Source organism: Anser cygnoides, chromosome 17 (genome assembly GCF_040182565.1).
Source record: "Anser cygnoides isolate HZ-2024a breed goose chromosome 17, Taihu_goose_T2T_genome, whole genome shotgun sequence".
NCBI classification, from domain to species: Eukaryota; Metazoa; Chordata; class Aves; order Anseriformes; family Anatidae; genus Anser; species Anser cygnoides.
This window is the reverse complement of record NC_089889.1, coordinates 8,523,187-8,546,618: the sequence shown is the minus strand read 5'-3', so window position 1 is coordinate 8,546,618 and position 23,432 is coordinate 8,523,187. Positions and strand designations below refer to the sequence as shown.

General features: G+C 40.1%; 1 protein-coding gene across 12 annotated transcripts in view; it reads right to left on the bottom strand.

The window, feature by feature from the left end:
- ARVCF (ARVCF delta catenin family member) overlaps positions 1–23,432 on the bottom strand; it is a 268,720-nt gene that overhangs the window by 62,902 nt on the left and 182,386 nt on the right. For all 12 annotated transcript variants that reach the window (XM_048063871.2, XM_066979115.1, XM_066979117.1 and 9 more), the window contains 2 exons: positions 16,008–16,615; positions 7,831–8,330 (listed from right to left, as the gene is read on the bottom strand). In XM_048063871.2, the coding sequence (XP_047919828.1) occupies positions 7,831–8,330; positions 16,008–16,615 (1,108 nt within the window). The remainder of the gene's footprint in view (positions 1–7,830; positions 8,331–16,007; positions 16,616–23,432) is intronic.

The following is a 23,432-nucleotide window of genomic DNA, read 5'->3' as shown; positions in this document are numbered from 1 at the left end:
CAGATGTCAAGTATCAAAATAACAGAACAGCCTCACAACTGTACAAATACCTGGTCTTAGATACACGATAAAACTTTCCATCAGACCTGTAACACTGTCCTGGTAGTTACTGCTAATGAAGTTTGGACTAAAACAGGACATTTGCTTCAGGGAGAATTTCTGCATAGGCCCAACCTGGTAAGGTTTAAGAACAGTCAGTAACTGCACTTGGAGGGAGCTAAATGCACATTTTTGACCTCCAAGGAGAAGTGTGACGATGCACCAAACTTCAGATAGACTGCATGAAAAAGCAAGATTCCCCAGAACTCAAAGGAAATCTTTTTTAAGTGAATTCGTGCATGTTACAGGGCAAGTTGTAGATATTTGCCTCTTAGCCATATTTGAAACAAAACACAAAAGAAAAACAAAGGTGCAACCTTCTGTTTCAGTCCCTTTCAACCACTCCAGATTTTAAAACCTTCAAGCTTCAAAAATGCCTGGAAAAAAAAGTTGGATCTGTTACTTTTGTTCAATAACCCCATTGCCTCACTGAGCCCTGCCAGCCACCACAAGGCACCGGCGGGCAGGAGAGCACCACGGCCGCCTCTGGAGGCGACAAGGCGGCTGCCCCGTGGGAACTCTCCTAGCACCCGAGCTCTCACAGCTACAAGCTGGAAGCGCCAAACGCCCAATGTCCTATTTTAATATCAGAGCATTATCCATATAGGGTCATGGCAAGCACCGTGTGAGAAAAGGAATTTTATCTGCATGTGAGCAGTGAGTGGCACTTATATGATAACCTCAAAGGCTGGTGCTTAGCAGAGCCTCCGAAGTCTAACACTGGGCTGTCTCCTATTCCCAGTGGGCTTTACAAAAGCCAGGTGTCTGTTCAGACTTTGGAAACTACAAAATTTCAGAGGCAGACAACAGAATGAATGCCACAACATTTCTTTACTTTCAGACTTAGAAAAAAAAAGACAAAAACACAAAAATACTGCTTTTTTCTTTTTTAACCTTGCCATTCATAGATATGCTGAGATTTTTCATAACTCTTTTTTAAGCTTTCCAACTAGACAGTATAGGTGAAGCGTAAATTAATTTTCTCTTTGTACCCTTTATAATAATTACCCTTTGTCATTGTGAAACATGACAGACAATAAAAAACAAACAAACAAAACTAAGCTGGAAATACTAATTGGTCCCAACTTGTTGTGGAAGAGCATCTTTAATTTTCGTAACAAATTGGTCTAAGAAACAAATGTAAGTCAATATTTATAATAAGGCTATAAAACCTGACACGTAAGTTATCAGATTAATTTTAAATACTTCACTAGACAGTCTTTCTTTAGTCACTGTACACCAATTCCTTAAGCATATCAGACTCGCTGACATAGAAATAATAACTACAATTGGATCCCTAAATGCATTGCTGGCTCAGTACTTCTGAAATTCAGATGCAAAATCAGAACATCTAGCACTGAACTAGATAGATAAATCCCAGAAAATTATACAGTGTAAGTCAGGGCTCCTCCACAGGCACATGGATGAAGCATTTGCTGTTTGCAATGCTCCAAAAAAAAAAAAAAAAAAGAAAAAAAAAGGCAGGAAAAGAGAAACTGAGGAACCTCATACAGTGTTTGTAAGGAGCCTGCATTTCTGTCCTTTTGAAATGGAAGACATTTCAACTGGGAACAGTGTCAAGATTAAAAGTCATCTGTATGTGGGAAAGTTAAGTTTTAAAATCTGAGAGCCCTTTGTACGTGCATTTCAGGAAGGAGCTCTTACATGTTTCTTCTGCATCTGAAATGAGATTCTGCCTTTTCCTCGTTCCTGGAGGACTGACAAAATGTGTTGTCTGTGTTATGAAACTACAAAGGCAAATTTCAGTGCTTAAAAACAATCAGGCAGATAAATACTTAAAAAGACAAAAATACCTACAAAATTTCCAAGAGCTCTGAATATTAAAGAACTATCCAAAAGTTTTCCAGTGCTCAAATCTTTTGCTTGTTTTCCAACTTGAAGATTTGCGTCTAGATTCAACCTTCAACACAAATCTGCAAAATAAAATCATCTCCTCCAAACTCCCTTTCTTCCACGTTCTCATTCACCAGGAGTTATTTCAAGAGACTAAATCCAGCTGGGCTTAGTATTCTCACTGGGTTGCAGAACTGAAGCATCGCGATCCTGTCAATCTACACCACGCAAGTGAACCTCATCAATGCCTGCACCTAACAAAGGGATCTCCTGTACATACTCATCCTGAATTTTTAATAAAAGACTGAATACAATTTATGCAATAAACCATTCAGAAGCAAACACATTTTGACTGTCAATCTCCTTGCCCTCAAGTGGCTACGAGACAGCAGGGATTGACGTTAAACAGAATGCCTTTCCTCCATCTCCTCCGAAGAAACAAAAAACAGTTTGCAAGCTTTTCAGTTTCTCACCCACCTCTCAAATGTTTCACAGAAAACACTAACAAACTAAGAATAAAAAGTGTCTTCTTATGAAAAATATACAGCAGAAAACTCTTCAAATTACTCAAAAAATGTCAAAGCGCTTATATTTATAATGTCCTCCTTGACGCATGGGGAAAACCAAAGGAATTTGGCTGTTGAACAGCATTCAGTGAATAAAAATGCACAGCAGCTCTTCACAGAAAGATAGCCCAAGATAAACAGTGATGATGGAGTCCTGTGGTTCCAGGGGCAGGGAGAAAAAAAAAAAAAAATCAAATTCAAGCTTGACTTTATGGGGAAAATAGTCCACAATAGGAGATAAAGATAATAAAAAGCAATAATACATTTTTATTATTCAAAGTTACGAAACAAAGATCTAAATCCCAGCATCCTTTCAGCTCTTGAGGAAACGAAACACATGGTAGAACTATAGACAGTGACAGCCACATAAACTCCAAAAAAAAAGTGAAAAAAATTCTTATCAGACTGTAGGTTTCAGCAGTGCAAGGAAATCTGAGTAAAAAAATCCCTGTAAATTTGACATTCATCTTGTAAAAATCACTCCCTGCCTCTATTAGCATAACACACTAATGATCCAACAAGCTAGAAACACCGTTTTTAAAACTCTAATTTTAATCTATTCAAACGAATAGCACTCAAGAGAAATTAAGTCGCTAACACAGCAGCAGAAGGGAAATGAAGTTATCTAAATTTTCCATATGCTTTCACAAGTATTTGCCTTTTTGACCAGAGGTTGAATGAATTTTAGGACTTGACAAAGAGCTATTGCTTTTCAGAAGATGATCACAATCACGATCAACTCTATTTTATTCATAAGCACTATTTGCAATGTACTTAATATAGTTCTAACTGTAATCATTACCTTACTCTTTCAGCATGTTAAGCAGGGACAATAGTTACATATTTTTATTTCAGAAGTACTGATTACCGTACAAATATATCAAAATTACTACAAGCTATAAACAGCTATACAATTTATGTCATATTAGAAGCGATTAGAGCCACGGCCATAATTTTCTAAATCTCCGCCTCCTCAGAGCTAACTCTGTAAAAAGATCTCTGAAGGAATTCTGCCAGAGCACAATGATGCTATTACCTTCCAAAATCCAAGGCACATCTTTTCCTGCTGTGCTTGCTTACTTGCAAAAATCCAATGTCACCACAAAATTAGATCACGAAGCTGTTTAACTCTTTGTCTCTGGTCCATTCTAAATCTTTCAGCATGTGGGAAAAAAGCACTCAGCATTACATTCACCAAGAACTTCTTGTTGTATGGTGGTCCTGTACGTATTTACTGGACACATATAGACTTGTTTGCACCATTCCAAGTCCCAAAGAGTGGAGCTGGGCTTCTTGGAGTTGAATGATGGTCAAGCTCAGAACCTCAATACGAACTACTGTGTTGTAGAACACGCTTGGAAAAGGGACATTCTTCTGACAAGCCTTCCCATAGAAAATACAATCAGAAAGTTCAAGACAGCACAGTACTTCATCAAGAAGATGGTGCTGGATCAGCTCACAGCATCTTAGCATACATGAATTACCAGCAGTTGTGAATTCTGAGTGAGCTGATCAATCAGAAAGATTCTATTATAGTTTTAGATCAAAATACATCCTCCGCAGAGCATTTTGAAGGTCAATCATTTTTCAATTAAAATCAGTTTGACAATATACAGCAGTAGGAAAATCACGTTCTGCACCACTTAAAATCTGTGCAATGTCATTAAACAACAAAATTACTTTCAACTTTCCCACAAAGAACAAAATTATTCATTAATGCTACCAACTTCTGATTGCTTTTAAAGAACGTAATAGAATTTTGGTCTTGCATATCTGATAGGAACATTTGCTCCAAAAAAACCTTATCGCTCAAGATAAAAAAACTCTTGCAGCTTTCCCAATCAGAACAGATTTCATTCCTTATCAGCTTAATCCTCATTTCCCTCCATTTATCAAGAAAATGATCCACTGAGAGGGATACAACAGTGAACTTTGTGGAATATTTCTCAACACGATGCTACTTGTGATTTACTTATGGACACTGACAGTTAAATCAAGCTTCCCTTAGTGCAGTTGATGGAGCCATTTTGTAACTCCACACATTAAAAAGCAAGAAAAGGGAGATCTGTGATACCTTATGATTGTATCTTGAGTTTTAAAAGTATTTTTTACATGCCTCACAAATTTGTATTAGCCTGATGTACATCAGTTTAGTGCCATTTGCAGTTATATCAAGACCGACTGGTGAAACAGCTGTGACATTAACCCAGAGGTTCTCAATTCCACTAAAAACTGCATTATCGGGGGGCGGGGGGGGGGAGGGGGGGGGGGGAATGCTACAGACTTCCTTAACCTGGCAGCAGTGCTCTATCAGTATACTCAGCCTGCTTCCAAAATTCCATTTAACTTATGTTCTCCAAGAAGTATATTCTGGGCAATAGTCAAGTAAACACTCTTCTGACGTACTATTCATGATCACGCATTCAGCAGTGGGCATCACACATCCAATTCCTTCCTCATGCTTCCATGCAGCTGCATCGACTTCTTCTGCATTTTCCCCACTCCATTAACCCACTGGCCAGGCCCAGCTGGCTGGCCAAGCTCATCCTGCCCTGGACAGCTGCGGCTGCTGTGTCAGATCACTAAGTTAATGAGAGGTCCCGGAGTTGTACTACAGCCAAGGACTCTCACAAATGAGAGAACAATGCACACTTCTGCCAGAAGGCACCCTCCCCAACTGCAAATAATGTGGCTTCTTGGATGCTCCCATGTACCTCTTGTCCTCCAGGCAGGCAGTGCCCCACACCTGGAGAAGCAAAACTTCAAGACTGGAAGCGCTCTTGAATTCAGGCATCTAAATTATTTAAATCTCTTAGGAAAGCAGGATTATTTCATCGGCCATCCACATCTGGGATAACCAGCTGATTACGACTATCCAGCCTTCAAAAAACAGCCAGTGCTGAATTACAGAAATAGCAAAGCACAGGAAAGGCAATGCCTCATACCAAACCTCAATGTGCAGCCTTTTAAAAGAAATAAACAAGCATCCTCTGTATGCAGTTGCCTTTTCTTCCATTTTGATCTGAAAAAGATTTTTTTCTTTGCATGATTGCAGAAGTCCCCAGAGATTTCACGCTAGACAGAATGAAAAACTTTCATGGCAAAGGTAATCTTTGGTTTATCACTTGGGAAAAGTTCCCTGATAGGAAGTCAAGATTTCTACCACGAGAACACCAGAACTGTCACCTGAATTTTTGAGGCTGCAAAACAGCATCTTTTTGTAGCAGCCCTGGCTGAATGCTCTCTTTGCCTTTAAGGTGGCTCTTGAGTTTCTCTCTGCTGTCCTGTGGATCTTATTTCTGAGTGAGCAATTCCACATTATCAGCTGAGGCTTTGAACACTGGCTGCAAAGTACACTAGCATCAGCCACACAGGCATTGTTGGAATACTCTTCTCTTCTATACTGATGCTTCAATGTCTCACACCGGATCTGGTGATGTTGTTTTAGAAGTGGAATGAAATCATTCCTAGTTAGGTGGAGATTAAATGCATATCATCTGTTGCTGGACATCTGTTTAGGTTAATGCCCTCAGTATTCCTGGTGTTTCTCAGTAAAAAGAAATAAAGATCTTTAAATAGCATAAAATGAAGTGGAACAAAAATACTATATTTAATTAGCAGGAGGTATTGCCAAATAAAATTTATTTGAACTATAAATCTAATTAATCAACTGGAAATCAAAGCAATCACCATTTAGAGTGAAAAGGGAAAACATCCAGTTTGTTTTTGCCATCTCAAAAGTGACTGATTACCATTTAGCATTATAATGATATTCCTTCAGAGTAAATTACAGACTGGTTTCTCCTTTCTTGAATCTACAGAAGTAAATTTATTCCTTCTCAGCACTCCAGAAATGAGTTTTGAGTAAACTAGAACAGTAGATAAACAGAAACTCTTTATTTAAAAAATAAAATCAAGTCAGCCATCATACTAAATGAGTGCAACAAATGGAACATAAATACTACCTACAGAGCTTCCACGCTAGGAGACCAAGCACGCACAGCAATCAAGGCAAAACCAAAACACGCTACACAGAGCTCTCCTCTACCAGCTGTCTGGAAAAGGACTGCAAAAAAAAATATCTAGTTTCTATATTGTGTATTTAGACCCAGTATTCTCAATATGCTATAATGGTGGGGGGAAAAACAGTTGGAACACCCCAAGCCACTGTTCATCTCAGAGAATTTTGATTACCAGTAAAAACCTGGACAGCTGCCATATTTTTGAGGCGATTATAGAATTATGATGTTTACTTCAAATGGCTTAAATCACACTGCAGTAGGGTCTGCTTGGACAGTCCTAAACTGATAAGGTAGCTAAAATGTTTCAGTCCTGGACCCATTTTTGCATACAAAAAACTTTCAAAAAAAATCTTTATTCTGGCACTGAAATCCACCACAGCTCCCCTGGTTTTTCCCCTGCTGCTTCTGAGAAGAACTAGGGAAATCCATTTCACTCCTCATGAGCTACGAGAGACTGAAGAACAATATATTTTCTCCTTAGTTTAGGAGATGACATACTTCTCCACTCTCTTCCACTTAGTGGCTGAACTTTGAAACTTGGCATATACTTTACTACTCCTTTTGGATGATGTCCAAGACTAAGTTCAAATAAAAATAGGTTGAATAATGGAGTTCTAAGTGATTGAAAAATCCCTGGAAAGTGTGCAAGAGCTCAGTATCTTCAAAATATAATTCTCCCTTTTCCGATTGTAAGGGACAATCCACATGTCCACCAGAACATCTTGCAGCAGGCTCCTTACATTCTTAGCATTTCCCAACCCTCAGCTCCAGGAGTGCTGCAATTTATGTACAGCCTCAGACGCACCGGCATCAGGGTAGGAAGCGCTCCTGAGGAGCCTGACTGTTCTATCAATATAAAGGAGTTGGGACACGGCAGCGGGATCGCTTTATGAGAGATTAACAAGGAAAGTTTTAGATTAGCATATCTTACCTCATGATTATAACACACTGAGGGCAGGCACAGTACAAATTACCTGTCAATGGAGTTGCTATAACTCATTTCAGCTTCAGTAACTCAACCACATGCAGTTGCAAGCTACATCCAAGAAGCACCATCCATCTCTCAGCACTCAGGAAAACCAGTGTGTGCAACATATACAGATGATCTTGATTTCCTCCTAAAGGGCACATTTGCCTTAGGCTTTCTCATACCACAAACACTGAGCAGCCTAAAAAACAGCTGCAGCCAGTGATCTAAATTCAATCTTCTAGTCTCCAGAAATTCTTGCTCCTGAAACTGAAAGGACTCCTCTAAAGAATAATTTATTAAAGAAAATGTAGACACTGACCTGTAATCAGCTCTCTGACTTCCATGTCATTTGTTTTTCGCAAAAGTCTGATCAAAGCAGGGATGCCGTCACAGTTCTTTATAGCCACCTTGTTTTCATTATCCTTCCCGTAGGAGATGTTTCTGAGAGCCCCGCAGGCCTTACGATGGACCTCTGGCTTCGGATGGTCAAGTAGGCCCACCAAGATGGGTATCCCTTTAAGGTGCCTCACGTCCTTTTTGATTTTGTCATTCTCATAGCACAGGTGCTGCAAGTAGGCCGCGGCGTTAGACTTGACTGGATCAATAGGGTGGCTGAGCATGGCGATGACTTCAGGGAGGTCAGGGTCCCTCCACCTGGGGTCTTTACGAATGCTGTCAATAGAGGGTGAGCGCTTCCCCAGGCGGTCAATACTAGCCATGCTTCCTCTCTCTGGCTGTGCCAGCGGTGCTGCGTAGCCACCATGAAGGTAAGGGATCCTTTCTTCAACCATCTCTGTCTCGATGGGGTCATCGTAGCCCCTGTAAAAAGCAGCAGTCCCAAGAGAAAGAAAGAGGGGGGGGAAAAAAAGCACATTTAAACATTTTGTGCCCCGAGTCAGCATGGAGATTTCAGCTGTGATCAAATCTTTTAATATCACAAACATCATTTGGAACAACATATTTGCACTTCCAAATAATTTATTTGTAGTAACTTGAAAATTAGGCGTAGCTGAGCATTCAGCAGTGATGGGACTACAGCACTGTATTTGTTTGGCTAGCAATGAAATGATGACAGGAACTGCAAGTCATCAAACAGATTGCTTTCATTTTGGTCACTTAGCAAAGCAATTATGATAGAGCTGGAATACATTTAGTAGGAAACACTGAGCTTCATTAATGCCGCTAATTCTGCGACAAACCAAAACTCTAATTAAAGGCATTCAAGGCCTGGGCTGAAAGACACCACAGACACTTTTCAGCAAGTCTGAGAAGATCCACTGCACTTCCATGAAAGAGCTGATGCTCACACGAGCATACTGAATTCATCTACAGAAATAAGGATTTGTCAAAGATGACTGAAAACCTAAGGCTTGAATCCAAGCGCATCACAGAAGTCCGTCTTGCATAGAATCAGTTGGAATAAAGGTAAGAGACTGATGGTCAGGAGAACTGCGTCCAACTTCTAACACCACAGTAATTTGCTGGACATCCTAAACAAGTCCAGAACTCTGAGCTTTCCTCCCCTTTCCACCTCAGCAACCACCCTGCATGTTAGACGCTGTTCGAATCATTTGTAGGGTTAGAATGAATGGCACCCATCTTGCTGTGCCTTCCCTGTACTTAACTGAGGTAAGGTCAGCCAAAACCAGTGAACACACCTATTTAAGATATGGCTGTCCTTGTTCATACAAAGAGCAAATTTAGTCTACACAGCTGAAAATATACAAAGGCAGTATATTCGCACACAACAAATGTCCATATTAGTTACGAAAAATAAATAAATCAGTGTTTGCCAAATACAATCTTCTTGTTCTTTATTTGCAACCACTGCAACTATAATCCTCAGCCTTCAGAAAAAAATCCACACAGATCACTTCCTACAATGAGCCACTAAGGCAGAACATTTCTGCACAAGATTTATAAGGAAAGAAATTTACAACCTGTGAATTTGTTTCTGAGACCCACTGATATGCTTGATCCTTTATTCAAAGGGCATTGTAGTTATCTCAGTCAGGTAAGTAGTTTTAATCGCTGCAAAAGGACTTATAAAACTTTCATTTTAAGCACTGTCTGATGTTACTGAAAAGTTTCTAATGTTGTACAGGAGATAGAGACCATTAGAACTCAGGGAGAAAACAGAGCTTGCAGTCATCCTAAAGGGACTGCTCATTCAACTAGACGCGGGGGAGAGAAGCAACCGGAGGTAGAGACTGGACTTAGTATTGCACAATTAATGCTTTTAATGTTAAAAGCACCTCTACTGACCTTAAGTTGCTTTAATTGTTGTTCTAAACCACAAACTGAATGAAAGGATAAAATGGGCCAGTATCCAAAGCTCAGAATGAATCTGAAGAAGTCCTTTTATTGGTGCAGTTATTTGTGTATGTATAATTCAGTACTTGCCCTACAACACAGTAATTTCCAACGTCTGGAGAGCTGTTTCATTTTGTGTTGCAGAACAAAGCTGCTTCCATCATTCCAAAAAGAAAGTAACAACACTGCAAAGATCTACTTTGTGCATATACATAGGGCAGAAGTAATAACAAAACCCCTAAACTGCTACTCAAACTAAATTTTGTTTTTATATATGCAAATTAGGCACAACCAGCGTTAAAATTACAACAAAAAGAAATTATTTTCTCAAACAACTCCTAAAGTTAAATTCTTATTGACAGCACAAAAGTAGAAAATTATTTTTGGTAGTTGCCCTCTGCACAGCTGTTGCATGCTTGACTTGGTAACTTGCAATTCAGCACTTCTCAGCCCTGTCTGCAAGGTAACCATACACTACCTCACTACACCTGCACAGTTAAGTATCTCTCTCCTTGGCATCCATGCAAATACACAAAGATAATTAATGTCTTGGGATGCAGTTTGTTTGCATTACTGTGATGAAGCCTTCCAAAAAGAACCATGCAGATGGGTCCATCTCCCTTATGCCGTATCTTCTCCTCTGCGCCACACAAAGTTCTGTGGTTCTGTAACATTTGCTCAAAATAAAACTTCAAAATTAGGATTGCAAATTGTAATGCTGTCATGACATGAGAGAACACCACATAACTCTTATACCAACACTACCTTTTTTCTTTTTTTCTTTTTTTTCTTTTTTAATTGTCAAGCAGGTTATTAAATATGAATGTCGAATACCTGAAATAAAGCATCAAAAAAAAAAAGGATCACACCCAAACTTTCTGCTTACTGGAACAAAAAAGTTTCTCCTTCCATTATATCAATACAAAAACTGATGCTTTGATGATCCCTCTCTGATGTAGTATCCAGAACACAAAGCTGTGCTAGAACAAAATATAGGATGGTGACAAGTGTTTCATGTTGCAAGGAAGAGGCTGCATTCCTGGGTGCTGTGAGTATGGATGGTTTAGGATGAATTGCACAGGTGACGGAGAGAGCAGCACTGCTTATAACCCACCAGGTACTGCCCCGCTGTGAAGTGTTGACCACAACACGTACTCCTGGCCCCAATCCACAGCAGAGGCAAAGTGTCCTCAAAGAAACAGAACCTGAACGATATGGATACTGACGAGTGACTTAACAACTGTTGTATTTTCAGCTAGTCCCATTCTTATGTGAACTGTTCACTACTAACCAGCTGAGCAGCTATGCTGGAAAGGGAAGCTACTTGACACAGGAGAAGGAGGAACGAGAACCTCAGTAGATAGTCACCTGTGCTCAGGAGGCCAAAGGCTCTTTCTTTACTCTTGGGACTGAAGAGATCTGGTAGTGTGTCAGGGTTGCTGACAATGAGCATCTTGCCTTCCATCTGTTTGTAGCAAGGCAGCTGAGTTTATAGGATGCTGTGGGTCTCACTGATCACCTGTCTCAGGGAATTGATTGAAACACATTCTAGCACAGATAAAAACTAGGAGAGCACTTGTGGATTTATCATCTTCCTTGTGGCTTCAGCACAGGCACATTTAAGTAAACAGGTGAAGGATTTACACATTTAATTCCCAGCAATTTATACAAGAGTTACATTCATCACAGTTTGCAGCTGGTGTCTGCTTTTGGATATAAGACCAAAAAGGCTTGGGATTTCAGTAGCGAACTTTGTGCCAAAACACTGAAGAGGAAATCTAAAGGCTTTGCAGAATGAGGTCCTGCTTCTGCCAGCCCCTGTTCCCTGATGGGAGGACGTGCAAGAGGATTCAAAAACTGGATTGAATTTTCTGCTGAGACAAGTCCGAGTTACAGGCCATATGGTTCCAACACTGAAATCACCTTGACTGGAACCACCTAAAAGCTGCTAATGGACGAGCTGACTCAGACTGCAGCTGCCACAAAAAACTCAGCCATACATCAGTCTTCTGTTACCTGTGTCCAGATCAACGAACTCAGATCAAACAAATTCACTCTAGGGAGAAGCCTCAGAGAAAAAAACAAAACGACACAAAAATTTTCGAAACTGACTGCATTTGTGCTCCACCCCATTCTGCCAGGCGTGTCTGCCCCAAACGAGACAGCGTCCCAGCATTAACTACACCCTGGCATTACTCCTATAGTTGGCTTCTAAATCAAAGAGGCTGATTTACCGTGACAGACGTTTCCCCAGCTTTAAGGGTGCCTGCACAGGTGCTGCTGGGAGCCCAGAAGCGGGTGGAGTTAGGCCAGAAGTGCTGACTGAAAGCTAATCTGCAAACATAAACCTTTATATTCTAGATTAAAAAGAGACTACAAGTAGAATGTGAATAAGAAATGTGTGGTACCAATATTCTTGCACTATCTATACATAACAGAAGCAAGAAAGACCTAGTGTTACAGTTACTTAATCTAAAATCTGGCCCATTTCCTACTGGTAAAAACTTGGATCGTGAAGTAACCAGCAACAAATAGCATTAGTCTCTTAAATCAGGCCTCTGACAGAAAATTTAACAGCAGAAAGCTGGTTTGTCGTTGATTCCCATTAACATGAAAAATTCCCATGCTGTCTAGTCTGGAATGCACAGTAGCAATAGCTGCTCCAGAGTGTGTTTTTGTTTGTTTGTTGTTGTTTAAGGGAAAAAAAGTCCCATGGATGCTAATACAAGTGCAAACTGTAATGACATGCTATGGAAAGAAATCACTACAAAGGCAAAAGAAAAGTAGTTGAACAGAAGATGATTAAAAAAAAAAGGATGAATTATGACTGGCCATTTTTTCCTGCTCATTTGTATTAACCACAATGTAATGATCAAAAATATTCAAATAATATTAGGGATGTCTTCTGTGAATGAAAAATATTCAGTAATTCCTGCTTCTCTTTTAAAAAGGGCTGTATGCAAAACACCTATCACCACCATGAGACTATGTATTTTTAGAAACTATAATAAAATACTTGTTATTTAATAAAGACAACCTACCCAATGAAGAAAAAAATGAGACAAACCCAAGTAAAGATGTGTAAATACCTTCACACAAGTAAATCTGAGCACTATTAGATCAATATCATACACCCAAATGCCTTTCCTCTCACCCTAATTTGTTATGCAATCTGACAATCCAAATCAGAGCACATGCTGAGGACAAGAACATCAGATGCCAGGTATTCCTCTTTCAGAAAATAATACAGGTTACAGCAGAGACTCAATATAAAAGTAATGAGAACCAAAGCCAGCCACATGCACTGAAGAGCAAACAGATGGAATATTTGCCTTTGTGCACTTGTCTGGATTTGTAAATGCTGGTGAAGAGACATACTTTCCCCCCAATTTAAAATGAAACATAAGTAGCTTAAAATGAGGCTGGTGATGACAGAAGACCACAATGGATACTCATCTCTGGAATCAATCAGGTGGAGCAGGAAAGGAGCATGAAGAACAATCTGTAGTTGCAGTTCCCTTGACTAGGATCCCCTACAGACGCTGCCTATCACATACAGGTGAGAACTTAACCGCCACGGATTTGGATGAGAGACTTCCCTCTGTCCTCTGAGACACAACACCATCACAAGTAGTAATGGACAGGAAGGATGCTTTTTATATTTTAAACCACAGGAAAGTGAGAGCATCGTATTGGGAAGAAAACTTTTTTAAAGGAAGAGAAAGAGAGAATAACTTGAATTTCCACAGCAGTCAGCTAACAGAAGAATTCAGTTCTTTCCCAGCACCACTCGATGAAGTTGCCCTACCTGAAAGTCAGTGTGAGATAGAAGACCTTCTAACAGTGTTATTATTATACCTACTCTACATAAAATCTTTTTACAAACGAAGGTTCCATCAATTTATCACATTCATTTCATCATTTTCACAAGTAATAACCTCTTCCAAAAAACCTAGGGAGAGAAATAATCAAGTAGTAATTACCCTCCCCTAGTACAAAGCGTTATTTATTGTCATTAGTTTCTGGCAGATCAGTAGCATATCTGAAATGCAGGTTTATTGAATTGTTCAAGTATTTCTTTGAAATGTCAAAAAGTAACTACTTCTGAAGAGGCCCCTCAAACAATCTTCTTATGTGCTCACAAGCTAAAGTTTGCTGCCACAGTCAGGCTAATTACTTGTCAAATCCTCTTGATCATATTAAACATGGAAAAACTCACAACAAAAGGAATGTAAAACAAAAATTGTGAATTGGTCCTATCCAAACTGCAAGGAACAATAAATCAAAAGGATGCTTAAAAATATATTTTAAAAATGCAAATAGGCAGGTTCTAAGAATGCATTCAATTATTCATCATGCATAGTGTCAGAAAAATGTTAATAAAAACTTTAGAAGTCCTGTTGCCTGACTGTCTTTAACTAGCAGTGTAAACTTTGCTCAGATGCAGGAAAGTAGAACCTAAAGTTTGATAAATTGATTAGTGTTTTGGAACCAACTGTAGCCCTGCAAAACCTCAACATGGTCCCAGTTGTTAGCAAGCTGGCAAGAGCAAAGATGACAGAAGGGACTTCCAGGAGGTTTTGGCAGATACGCCTTGCCGCCTTGTGGTTTTTTCTTTTTTATACAGATGGCAATTTGCAGGTGCTTGGTGATTCCATTTCACTTGAGAATGAACTTCTAGAAGTGTGAAGGAAGACAGAGCTATGAAAGGGTGAAAGAAGCCATCAGCATTGTAACTTCTCCAAGCAGGAGAGCTGCAAGAAAAACAACAAGGAAAAGGCCCACACAAATCCCACCATCGACTACTGCTGCTGCTGAAGAGAAGCCTCTGGTCAGAGGTGTCATGTCTAAGGATGACCTACAGACACAGAGGCTGGTGGGTTCCAGCCACTCTTCACAGCTCTGGAAACTACCCTAAACTACAAGAAAATCATTTGAACTAAATCCATATCAAAGCACAAATCACGAGGCTATGACTTCGTGCAGACATATGCAAAATTTGAACACTGCTTGAAGAAGAATAGAATTTTTTCAGGTTCATACAGAGAAGATGATTTTCAGCCAAGTAATAAGACTACTCCAAAGCTTGTTTTTTTTTTTTCCTCCAATGCAAGAGGTGATAGCTGCAAGCACAGCATAAACAACTAATACCAGAAAATATGGCACAAAATAGAAATGACCCTTGGAAAGGGACTGAACCAGAATTTGTGACTGGTCTCTTCAGTTACATTTAGGGCAACACAGATGTTCTCATCTCCCCTTTATTTAGACTGACAGGATAAAATAACAATCCCATCTTACAAAATGGTTGAAGTACTTCAGTGAGGTTCTGCACAGCCTTGTCACACAGCTGAGGGTGTATGATAAACACAGGCCGAGGAGCGGAGGCTGTCCAACACCTCACAAGAGAGCTTTTCTATAATGAGGCATCCCCTCATCACCAGGTATCAGCTCATCTGCAACCAAACAGCTGTTCTAATTTTTTGTTTGGCAGATGCGTGCATAACCAGACCTGTCAGAAGTCTCACAGGTTACAATTCCCTTTTTTTTACCTTGCTAGTGTGGGACAGCAGTGGGACAACTAAGGGCAGTCACACTTCCTTAGGAAGAAAAAATCACCGAGCACTCTTCCAGATTGTTTCTTTCTTGCTGAATTAAACGTACACTAGAATGGTCCAGAAACATAGTGAAAGGGATTCTGAGCACTACGCTCACTCCCTTCTGTACTTCATGTGCATTTTGCAGTTATTTATTGGCTAACGGAATGACGTATTCTACATTGTTCATAGTAGGCTAGGGAGCTCTCCCCTTCCCTAGAAGAAAATTCTTCCTCAAGAAGGCCAATCTGTACTTCCCGCTCTTATGTTTAGGACATGTTTTTTTCCTACAATTGCTTTTGAGACATGATGACCATTTCCCTAGCCAAGATCACAAGTGCATTGCAATTCCAAACTAGTTTATTTTTTGTGTCTCGTGTAATGCCCTTCCCACTTCATCCTTCAATTTTCCCATTCTTAAGATTTTAAGATCTTTATTTCACTACAGTGCTTATGTTGACCACAGCCACTGCATTTTTTTCCTGACAATTAATTCCTGAACTTACCAGGCCATTAAGAGTTCAGATGTACATGTTCAACTAAGCAAAACAACCACAGACAGCTTTGCAAGAAACCTGAATTTTACCTTCCTTTATGAGGTCTTCCTCTCTCTGACACTCCTGCAGATGTCCTTCGGTTCACAGTAGAATAATCAGGATCCAGTTCATATCCTTCATCATCTACTCCAAGGCTGCGGTTATCATCCTCCAGTCCGTAGGGCTCTGGCTGGAAGCGTTCTGGCTGAGAGCGGTTCAAGTCAACGTTGCTGCCCACTGGCACCTGAGGCTGGGCAACTGGACCGTAGTTATCCCTTCTGCTTGGCAAAGTGAAGCTACCATCGTCTGGCCGGTAACTGTTTCCTGGCACGTAGGCGTAACGAGGACGGTAGTTGACACCACGGGACAAGCTGCCATAGTTGTCTGATAGATCTCCATAACCATCGTGACTGATATAAGGGCGATACTGGCCTTCGTGGCTGTCAGGGTAAGAATCATTGTAGCTGTTGTAAGATCTGGTTAACGTGGACGATGCTTGTGGCGTGATGTACCTCTCCCCGTTCTTCATGTACCTTCTGTCGATTGAATCTGTGTAGCTGCCCATGGGAGACGAGCCATCCATTGACGGCAGGCCATCGGGTCCAAGCGGGACCTGACGTACTGTTCTGGTGGTGACTGTTTTGACCATTTTGGTAACCTGTGAAAAAGTAGTGAATAAATACGTTAATTTTCTCCTTGCTGCACAATGTGATGAGACATAAGGAGAGCCAGATCAGTAAAACTGGGAGAAAGCACCACAAAACATACTACAATGACAAACCTGTTGAATAGAAGTGCTGGTGTACTCCTATTACAAATTCACATATTACATTTAGTATGCTGTATTAATAGTGTGAAAGTATCTCTATATAGAGCTGAAAAGACGGGTCATAGATCCAGAGTTGAGTGCATTCTGGGACTCTTAATACCAAATCAAAAACTCTGCAGCCAGCTGACAGCACGAAGAAGCAGTACAAATGCATCAGACCAGATTAAATTTGCCCAAAATATTTTCAAGAGATATCTTTCCTACAAAAGACTTTATGATGTGGAAGAGCCACAGCCCATTCCCCCTATTGGCATAAATACTATATCACATTCTCTACTCTGAAACAAAGAGTTATGTTCTCCTGCCTGATCCAGAAGTTTGTCCCATGGGGTAGCGGTTGAAGCTCAAACTTGGCAATAATATTTAGGAAACCATGACCTAGAACAGGCTACTAGCTTTTAGACAACACAACCACATTCCCTCTGAAGATCTGCTCACATCCAACCATTATCATACAAACCCAAAAAGTAGTTGGTTTCACTCCATTTGGTGCTGTGAGTCTTGAAACTAACAAATCTGAACAACGAACACGAGCTTCACACAGCTCTTGCAACTGCAGTTACCCTAACCATACTGGCCTAGACAAGCTTGTTTAAAGTATTAACGAAAAACCTGATCACAAATACATCTTTATCTCTTTTTCCTGTAAAGCATGTTTCAACAGACAGAATCAGACTAGTTCACATAACTGACAAAAGCTGCAAATGAAGTGTCCAGAGGGCACTGTGTTCAGGATTTCTTGCTAAAGGGTAAGAAACAAAGATTCCTCAAGAGCTTCCAAGAGCATTCTGCCTTCATGGGAAAAGTCTGGTAATCTGCGTAAGACGGCTCTGGACAAAAGCCACTGCTATTTGCAAGCTACCAACGAAATTTCTGTTTTGTTAGATACGTGGAGTCCACCAACTTCTGTACTGTCTTCCACAATGACCAGCAAAAGCTGCTTTGGGGAGAACAAGAAATCCATCAGGAGCCAAGCTACCCTTGGTTACCCCCTTACAAAGTTACCTTTATGTATAAGAAAGGTTACCCCAAGAAAATGCTGACTTTCTGTCTTACGTAAAGCACATCCACAAAGATGAGAGGGAGAGTGAACACACAAGAGTGGATTATGCACAGGAAGGGAACACACAACACAATTACTGACAGTTATTTTGGGTTTCTAAAGCAAGTATACAGAGAAATAGGCATACATAAATGACACTTTTCTTCACAGAAGCTGCAGAGTGAAATGCGTACATCAGGAGAAACAAGGACTACTGCAGGTATTCCTGATTGCTCCCTGGGCCTGAAGCCCATGTAGATACCTGGACCTGTAGCCTCTGATTTAAGCATACAGACTGGCACCGGATTAGCCAAACTGCCGCTAAACAAAATAATCAGGGTACATCTCTTGAAGCAGCTCCAGACATGTCCTCTAGCCAGATGTTTTCACACAGAAACCCCAAACAATTTCACCCAAACAGTATTTCTTTTCTTCGAGGCATCTGTGAGTAAATGATACTTTAGCCTAATGAATCAATGAAATCCTGCAAGAGTGCAAGCAGCACAATGGCTCTCCACCAGCAGCATAATTAAGCAGCATCATGATGTCGAATAAAGCATAGCCAGGTACCAATGTAACCTTATTGCCTAATTTGGGCCACAGCTGAAAGTTTTCCTCTTAATCCCAAAGGGATTTCCTTACCAAGTAAACTTCAGGAAAGATGCTAGTTCCCATCCCTCCAAATATTCCTTTTGAATTGAAGGCACACATTATAATAACTAAAATAAAGGAACTGAAAGCTAGAAACAAAAAAATTGTTTTGTGACAGAATCCAACAGTATTATTTGCTTATTACCTGTGCACAATACTCCAACTTTCCATTCAGCATGAGCATGACGACTGTCATGGCATTTATAAAACTAGACAGCATTTAGGGATGAAAAAGATTTGGGGCAGCTTACAGTGGCTCTTTGTAATGTGGACATAAACAAGTGGAATACAGCTCAGTGTTCTCCTACTGAGTTTGAAACAAAAGTTTCATTCAAAGTAGTGTGCTCAAAAGTGATCTTCTAACAGTCAAAAAAGCAACATTTCTCAGGCCTGAAATACGCGAGTTTTGCAAAGCCCTGACAAGACTGGACACAAAGTGCTGGGACTTTGCATTCTTGAATTGGGGAACCAGTAACCTGAATAACAGGAAGTCAGGTAGCATTTCTACAGTTTGATGAATCAGAAATTGATACTTCTGCACAGTAAAGAACAAAAAAGCAGCTCTCCCGATGCCAAGAAGAGGGCTCGCGTATCCTCACAAAGCTCTTTCTTTCAGCGCTATTCAGCAGAAGCCAGATATCCTAAATCTAATTCCGAGTTCCTATTTTCAAGACATGTGGTGCAGTGCATGTATAGTTTGTCAGGCAACTTTTCACAAAATTTTCTAGATCAGACAACACAAGATACCTAATTTACTGTGTATGGTTGCAGCAACTGCACAAAAGAAGGAACAAGCTTTGACCTGCAAGATCCTCGGACACAGGCTTTGCAGAGGAGCTACCACTGCTGCATGTCTTCAGCCACCATTTCTCCTGCCAGCGTGGACGCTTGGTAATTTCTACCTGTTTCATTTTTTGGACAATCATTGTTGCTGTCAAACAGGATGGGGGTAAAACAACACAGAAACGCCATAGGGAGGACAATTGAGTACAGGAATTCAGTACACTTACACAAAAGACGACAAAGTACAAAATCAGAACTTTCTGAAAAACAGTTCCTACGCAATTTGTGACTTCAATTTGTGACTTAACTGTTACATTTAATGGCACTTGAGAGTTCTTCACCATGCTCTGGTGCTCTACAGAGTACAGAGATTTCTATCATCAATACAGAATACAGGAGATTCAGTTGCAATTTCTTCCCAATTTGCTTCATTTTCCTCTCTTTGAGCATAGACTAGCTTTCCATGTCTGTGCTAGTCAGAGACACAGCATCAGCCAACACCCAGGAGAACATGCTTACACCATTAGCACAGCTTCACTTCTGCCACTTGCTGAATGCTGCCCCTAAGCAGAAAGAATCAGCAAAACCAAAAACCCCTTCTCAGACACATAAAAAGGAACATTTCACTCAAGCATTAAAGTACACATTTCTCCTAGCATCAAAGCATTCAATAATGCTACCGGTGTTACAGTGGGGGAATCAAACCGAGTCTTCCTACTTTGAGAGAGGGAGTGTTTGCACTACGCCTCATTTGTCAGGGGCAGGCATCAAAACAGAAGATTTATCATCTGATAAACAGACATCGTTGCCTACAGGACAATAGAGGGAAACTTTTGGAAGCAATTAGCCAGCACACAGAGGAAGGTCCATTTATTAGGCTTCCAAGCAAAAAAAACAATAAACCTTTATTTCAGTAAACTCAGCTCAAGGGAATGTTTCATTTATATTTCTTAAAAGGACAGAGGCACTCTTGAATAGCTGACAGCACAGTAATCTTCTCTCCCAAGATTTTTGTGGTTTCCTAATACTGATGCATTAGCCAGAGAAAACGAAGCTGTTCCAAACGGGAGTCCCAGCAGTGTCTTATCTGAGAGACACCTGATCCCGCAGATGCGCCCAATCTCCAGAAAGATTTATTAGCATGAACTCTGCACCGCAGATATGTTCTAATGAACAATTTAGACATACAAGTTACTTGGAGATATTGCAATTTGACTTGCTCTGTTTATCTAAAGAAAATCCATTTAAAGAGGTTTTTAGCCTGATTACAAATCAAAGGGTGCTCAATTGTTTCACTGCCATAATCCCACAGATTACCAGACAAGAGCTACAGACTGCTTCTCTAGGAAGAGATTATTTGAATATGCTTGAAAAATATTTGTAGTTGTGTATTTCCTGTAAATTATATTAAGGTTTCGGCCACAGAAAAAAAAAAGTTCCAAAGTACCAATTTATTCAGGCCCTCTGGAGCCAAAATCCTAAAGCAATCAGTCTTCTAAAGGAACAGCATGTGGGTACTTTCAACACACTCACCTGCCCCCTGGACAGAAATATAACCACAATGCAGTTTTACTGACCTCATCATTGTTCCCCTCCAACCCCATGCTGCAATTATTCTGTTAGGTAATTACCCTACAAGCTCCGTGATAACATTAGTCATTAGTTCCATCTCTGGAAAGCCATTTGCCAACAAAACACAAAGGAAATATTCACACATTTGAAGCAGCTTTCATATTTTTTTGTCCTTTATCCTTCTATTTTTCTTCAAGTGATGGGAAAATAGTGACTTGACTTACTGGATGCACGTCCAGCTGGTACAAGTAGGTTCATCAAAGTGCACAGTGCTCAGACAGTGGAGACAGACAGTACTGAGATTTCAATGGAAGTGTGCTGTCATGGGCAGATGCTGTCAACTTAACAATGACTCCTAATTCCTGCCTTCCGTTTCATTACTGAGAGCTTTTGTTTTTCAGTTATGTTTTGTCCCCCACATTTTTTTCCTTTCCTTTTTATTTTATTTTTTTTTTTGATGAACTAAGTACTTTATAAAAGTTGACAGGGCTAAAAATTTTGTTGAGACTATGTCATAAAACAAAAACAGATGAGAAAGAATGTGCAAGGATAAAAGCATTCTGACATTTCTGAGAGCTTATTTTTGAACTATGGACTGTAAAAATTAATCAGCTCAAGCAGGCTGAAGCTATTTTCTTTCTATTAAATGTTATGTAAGAACTCACCCCATAGGTTTTCAAAACAACAGCTCAAATTTCCCCCCTTCAATTTTAAGCTTAATGTTTCACATTTTCAAAGGGCCCTTGACTTCAGCTGAAATCCATTCCTGCTCCATTATCTAATTCCCTCTGAATTTTCTGCAAAGTTTCAAAGAACTGCATCCCGGGTTAACTGGCACCAACACAACTGAGGAGTTGAAGCCACAAGCACTTTCCAGTCACTGGTGCTAAGAAGGGAGAGCAGCAGGAATCACTGTAGGGAAAGACCTGGACTTTGTGAGTATTTGAGAGTGCAAAGCAAATGGATGGACTGGAAATAAAAGAGCTTTGTATACAGATTGATTTCACAGTTTGTCATCATAAAATATCACTTTCAATGAAGAAAAGTGACCTAGATCTCTCAAATCTTTCAGCATTTCAACAAAGACAAAAATAAAAGGTGCCTAAAGAAAGATAAAAGCAAGCATTAATATAAACATGCAGAAATCTCGTCTGTTTTACTCCATTCTCTTCATTTACAAACATGTTCCCTTTGACACATGGCAGCATTCCAGCCTTCAGTCGAAAAGTGGTAGTCCTGTCCCCAAGGTGACTTTCACTGGTTTAGCACGATAGGTATTCGGCTTCCAGAGAGATTATAAAGCTGAAATGAAGCATTATCTGATACGTTTTTTGTGCAGGGAATGTTATATAGGGACTTAGCCAGCACAGTACTAAGATAATAACAGTTTGGGGAAAATTACTCAGATATCTCATTTTTGAGAAGGCAGATGTTCTCTATTTAAAATATGTCAAATATTAAATTCTATTATGCCTTCTTCCTGCTTCACTGCTACAGGCATCATCAGAGATGTGGGGGAAAAGCACACCAAACTGTCAATGCTTCTGCGTTAAAGTTGTTTACTTAATGTATTATTGGAGAGAATAACCTCTATACATAAGGGTTTGGAGGGGAGGGGGGGGAGGGAGGAAGGGAAAGGGGGAGAGGGAGAGATTTATAACAGAAAACAAGGAACAGCAGCATACAGGAGCATCCGCATTTATAGCTTTTGCTATGCTCTAGTTCCAGTGCAATAATTTCGTAGACATCACTCCAGCAAGCTAGCGAGTTGTACAACACAGCAAAAACAAACAACAGTTTTCTTTTGATGCGTCCAAAAATACACAGATGGTTGACTAATCCCCACATAAGCTATGTAACAAGAAAGTATACCTTTGGAAAACTCCTCTGGTCTCTTGATCTCTTAAAAATATGACCTGTGTTACTTTGACTGAGGAAGCAACTTGTCTTGCTTTTTAAGACAAGTAGGGTTGGAAAACGTGACTGGCACTGTCCAGAAGAACCATCTGGTTACAGACCTAACAGAGAGAGGTTCTAAGGCCTTCTCCAAGGAAGCCCAGAGCAAATGCAACAGTGTAGAGCATAAAAACCTTTATTTGTATGTTGTGCTAACTTGCTTTAACTGATTGCTCAAAAAAAAAAAAGCTTAACATAAAACTAAACTCCCAACATTGAACAAACGCAGTGTGACTATCCCAAATTTAACTATTACCCTTAGTAAGTAACAGATTACATTGTTACTGTAAATAGATGTTAGGATTCCACAGAAAATGCTGTTCCTTTACAAAGGTAAAAAGCAAAGACAACAAAAGCAAGGCCAGATTTATGGTGGTTTTTTTCTTCTCTCTTTTTTTTTTTTTTTTAAATCTGGGAGGGAACAGGCAGAGAGACACCAAACAGCAGTTTTAAAAGAACTTACTACCGAGAGCATCACCAAAGAACTCATTAAAATGAGTCCACTGACAATACAATTCCCACTCTCTGCAGGCAGCAGCATCCTCCCTTTCAGACGTGCCTTGGTCAGCCAGCAAACCCACTGCACCCAGGGCATGGGGACAGACCCCTGGCATCAGCACCACAACTTCCAGCCCTACTCCT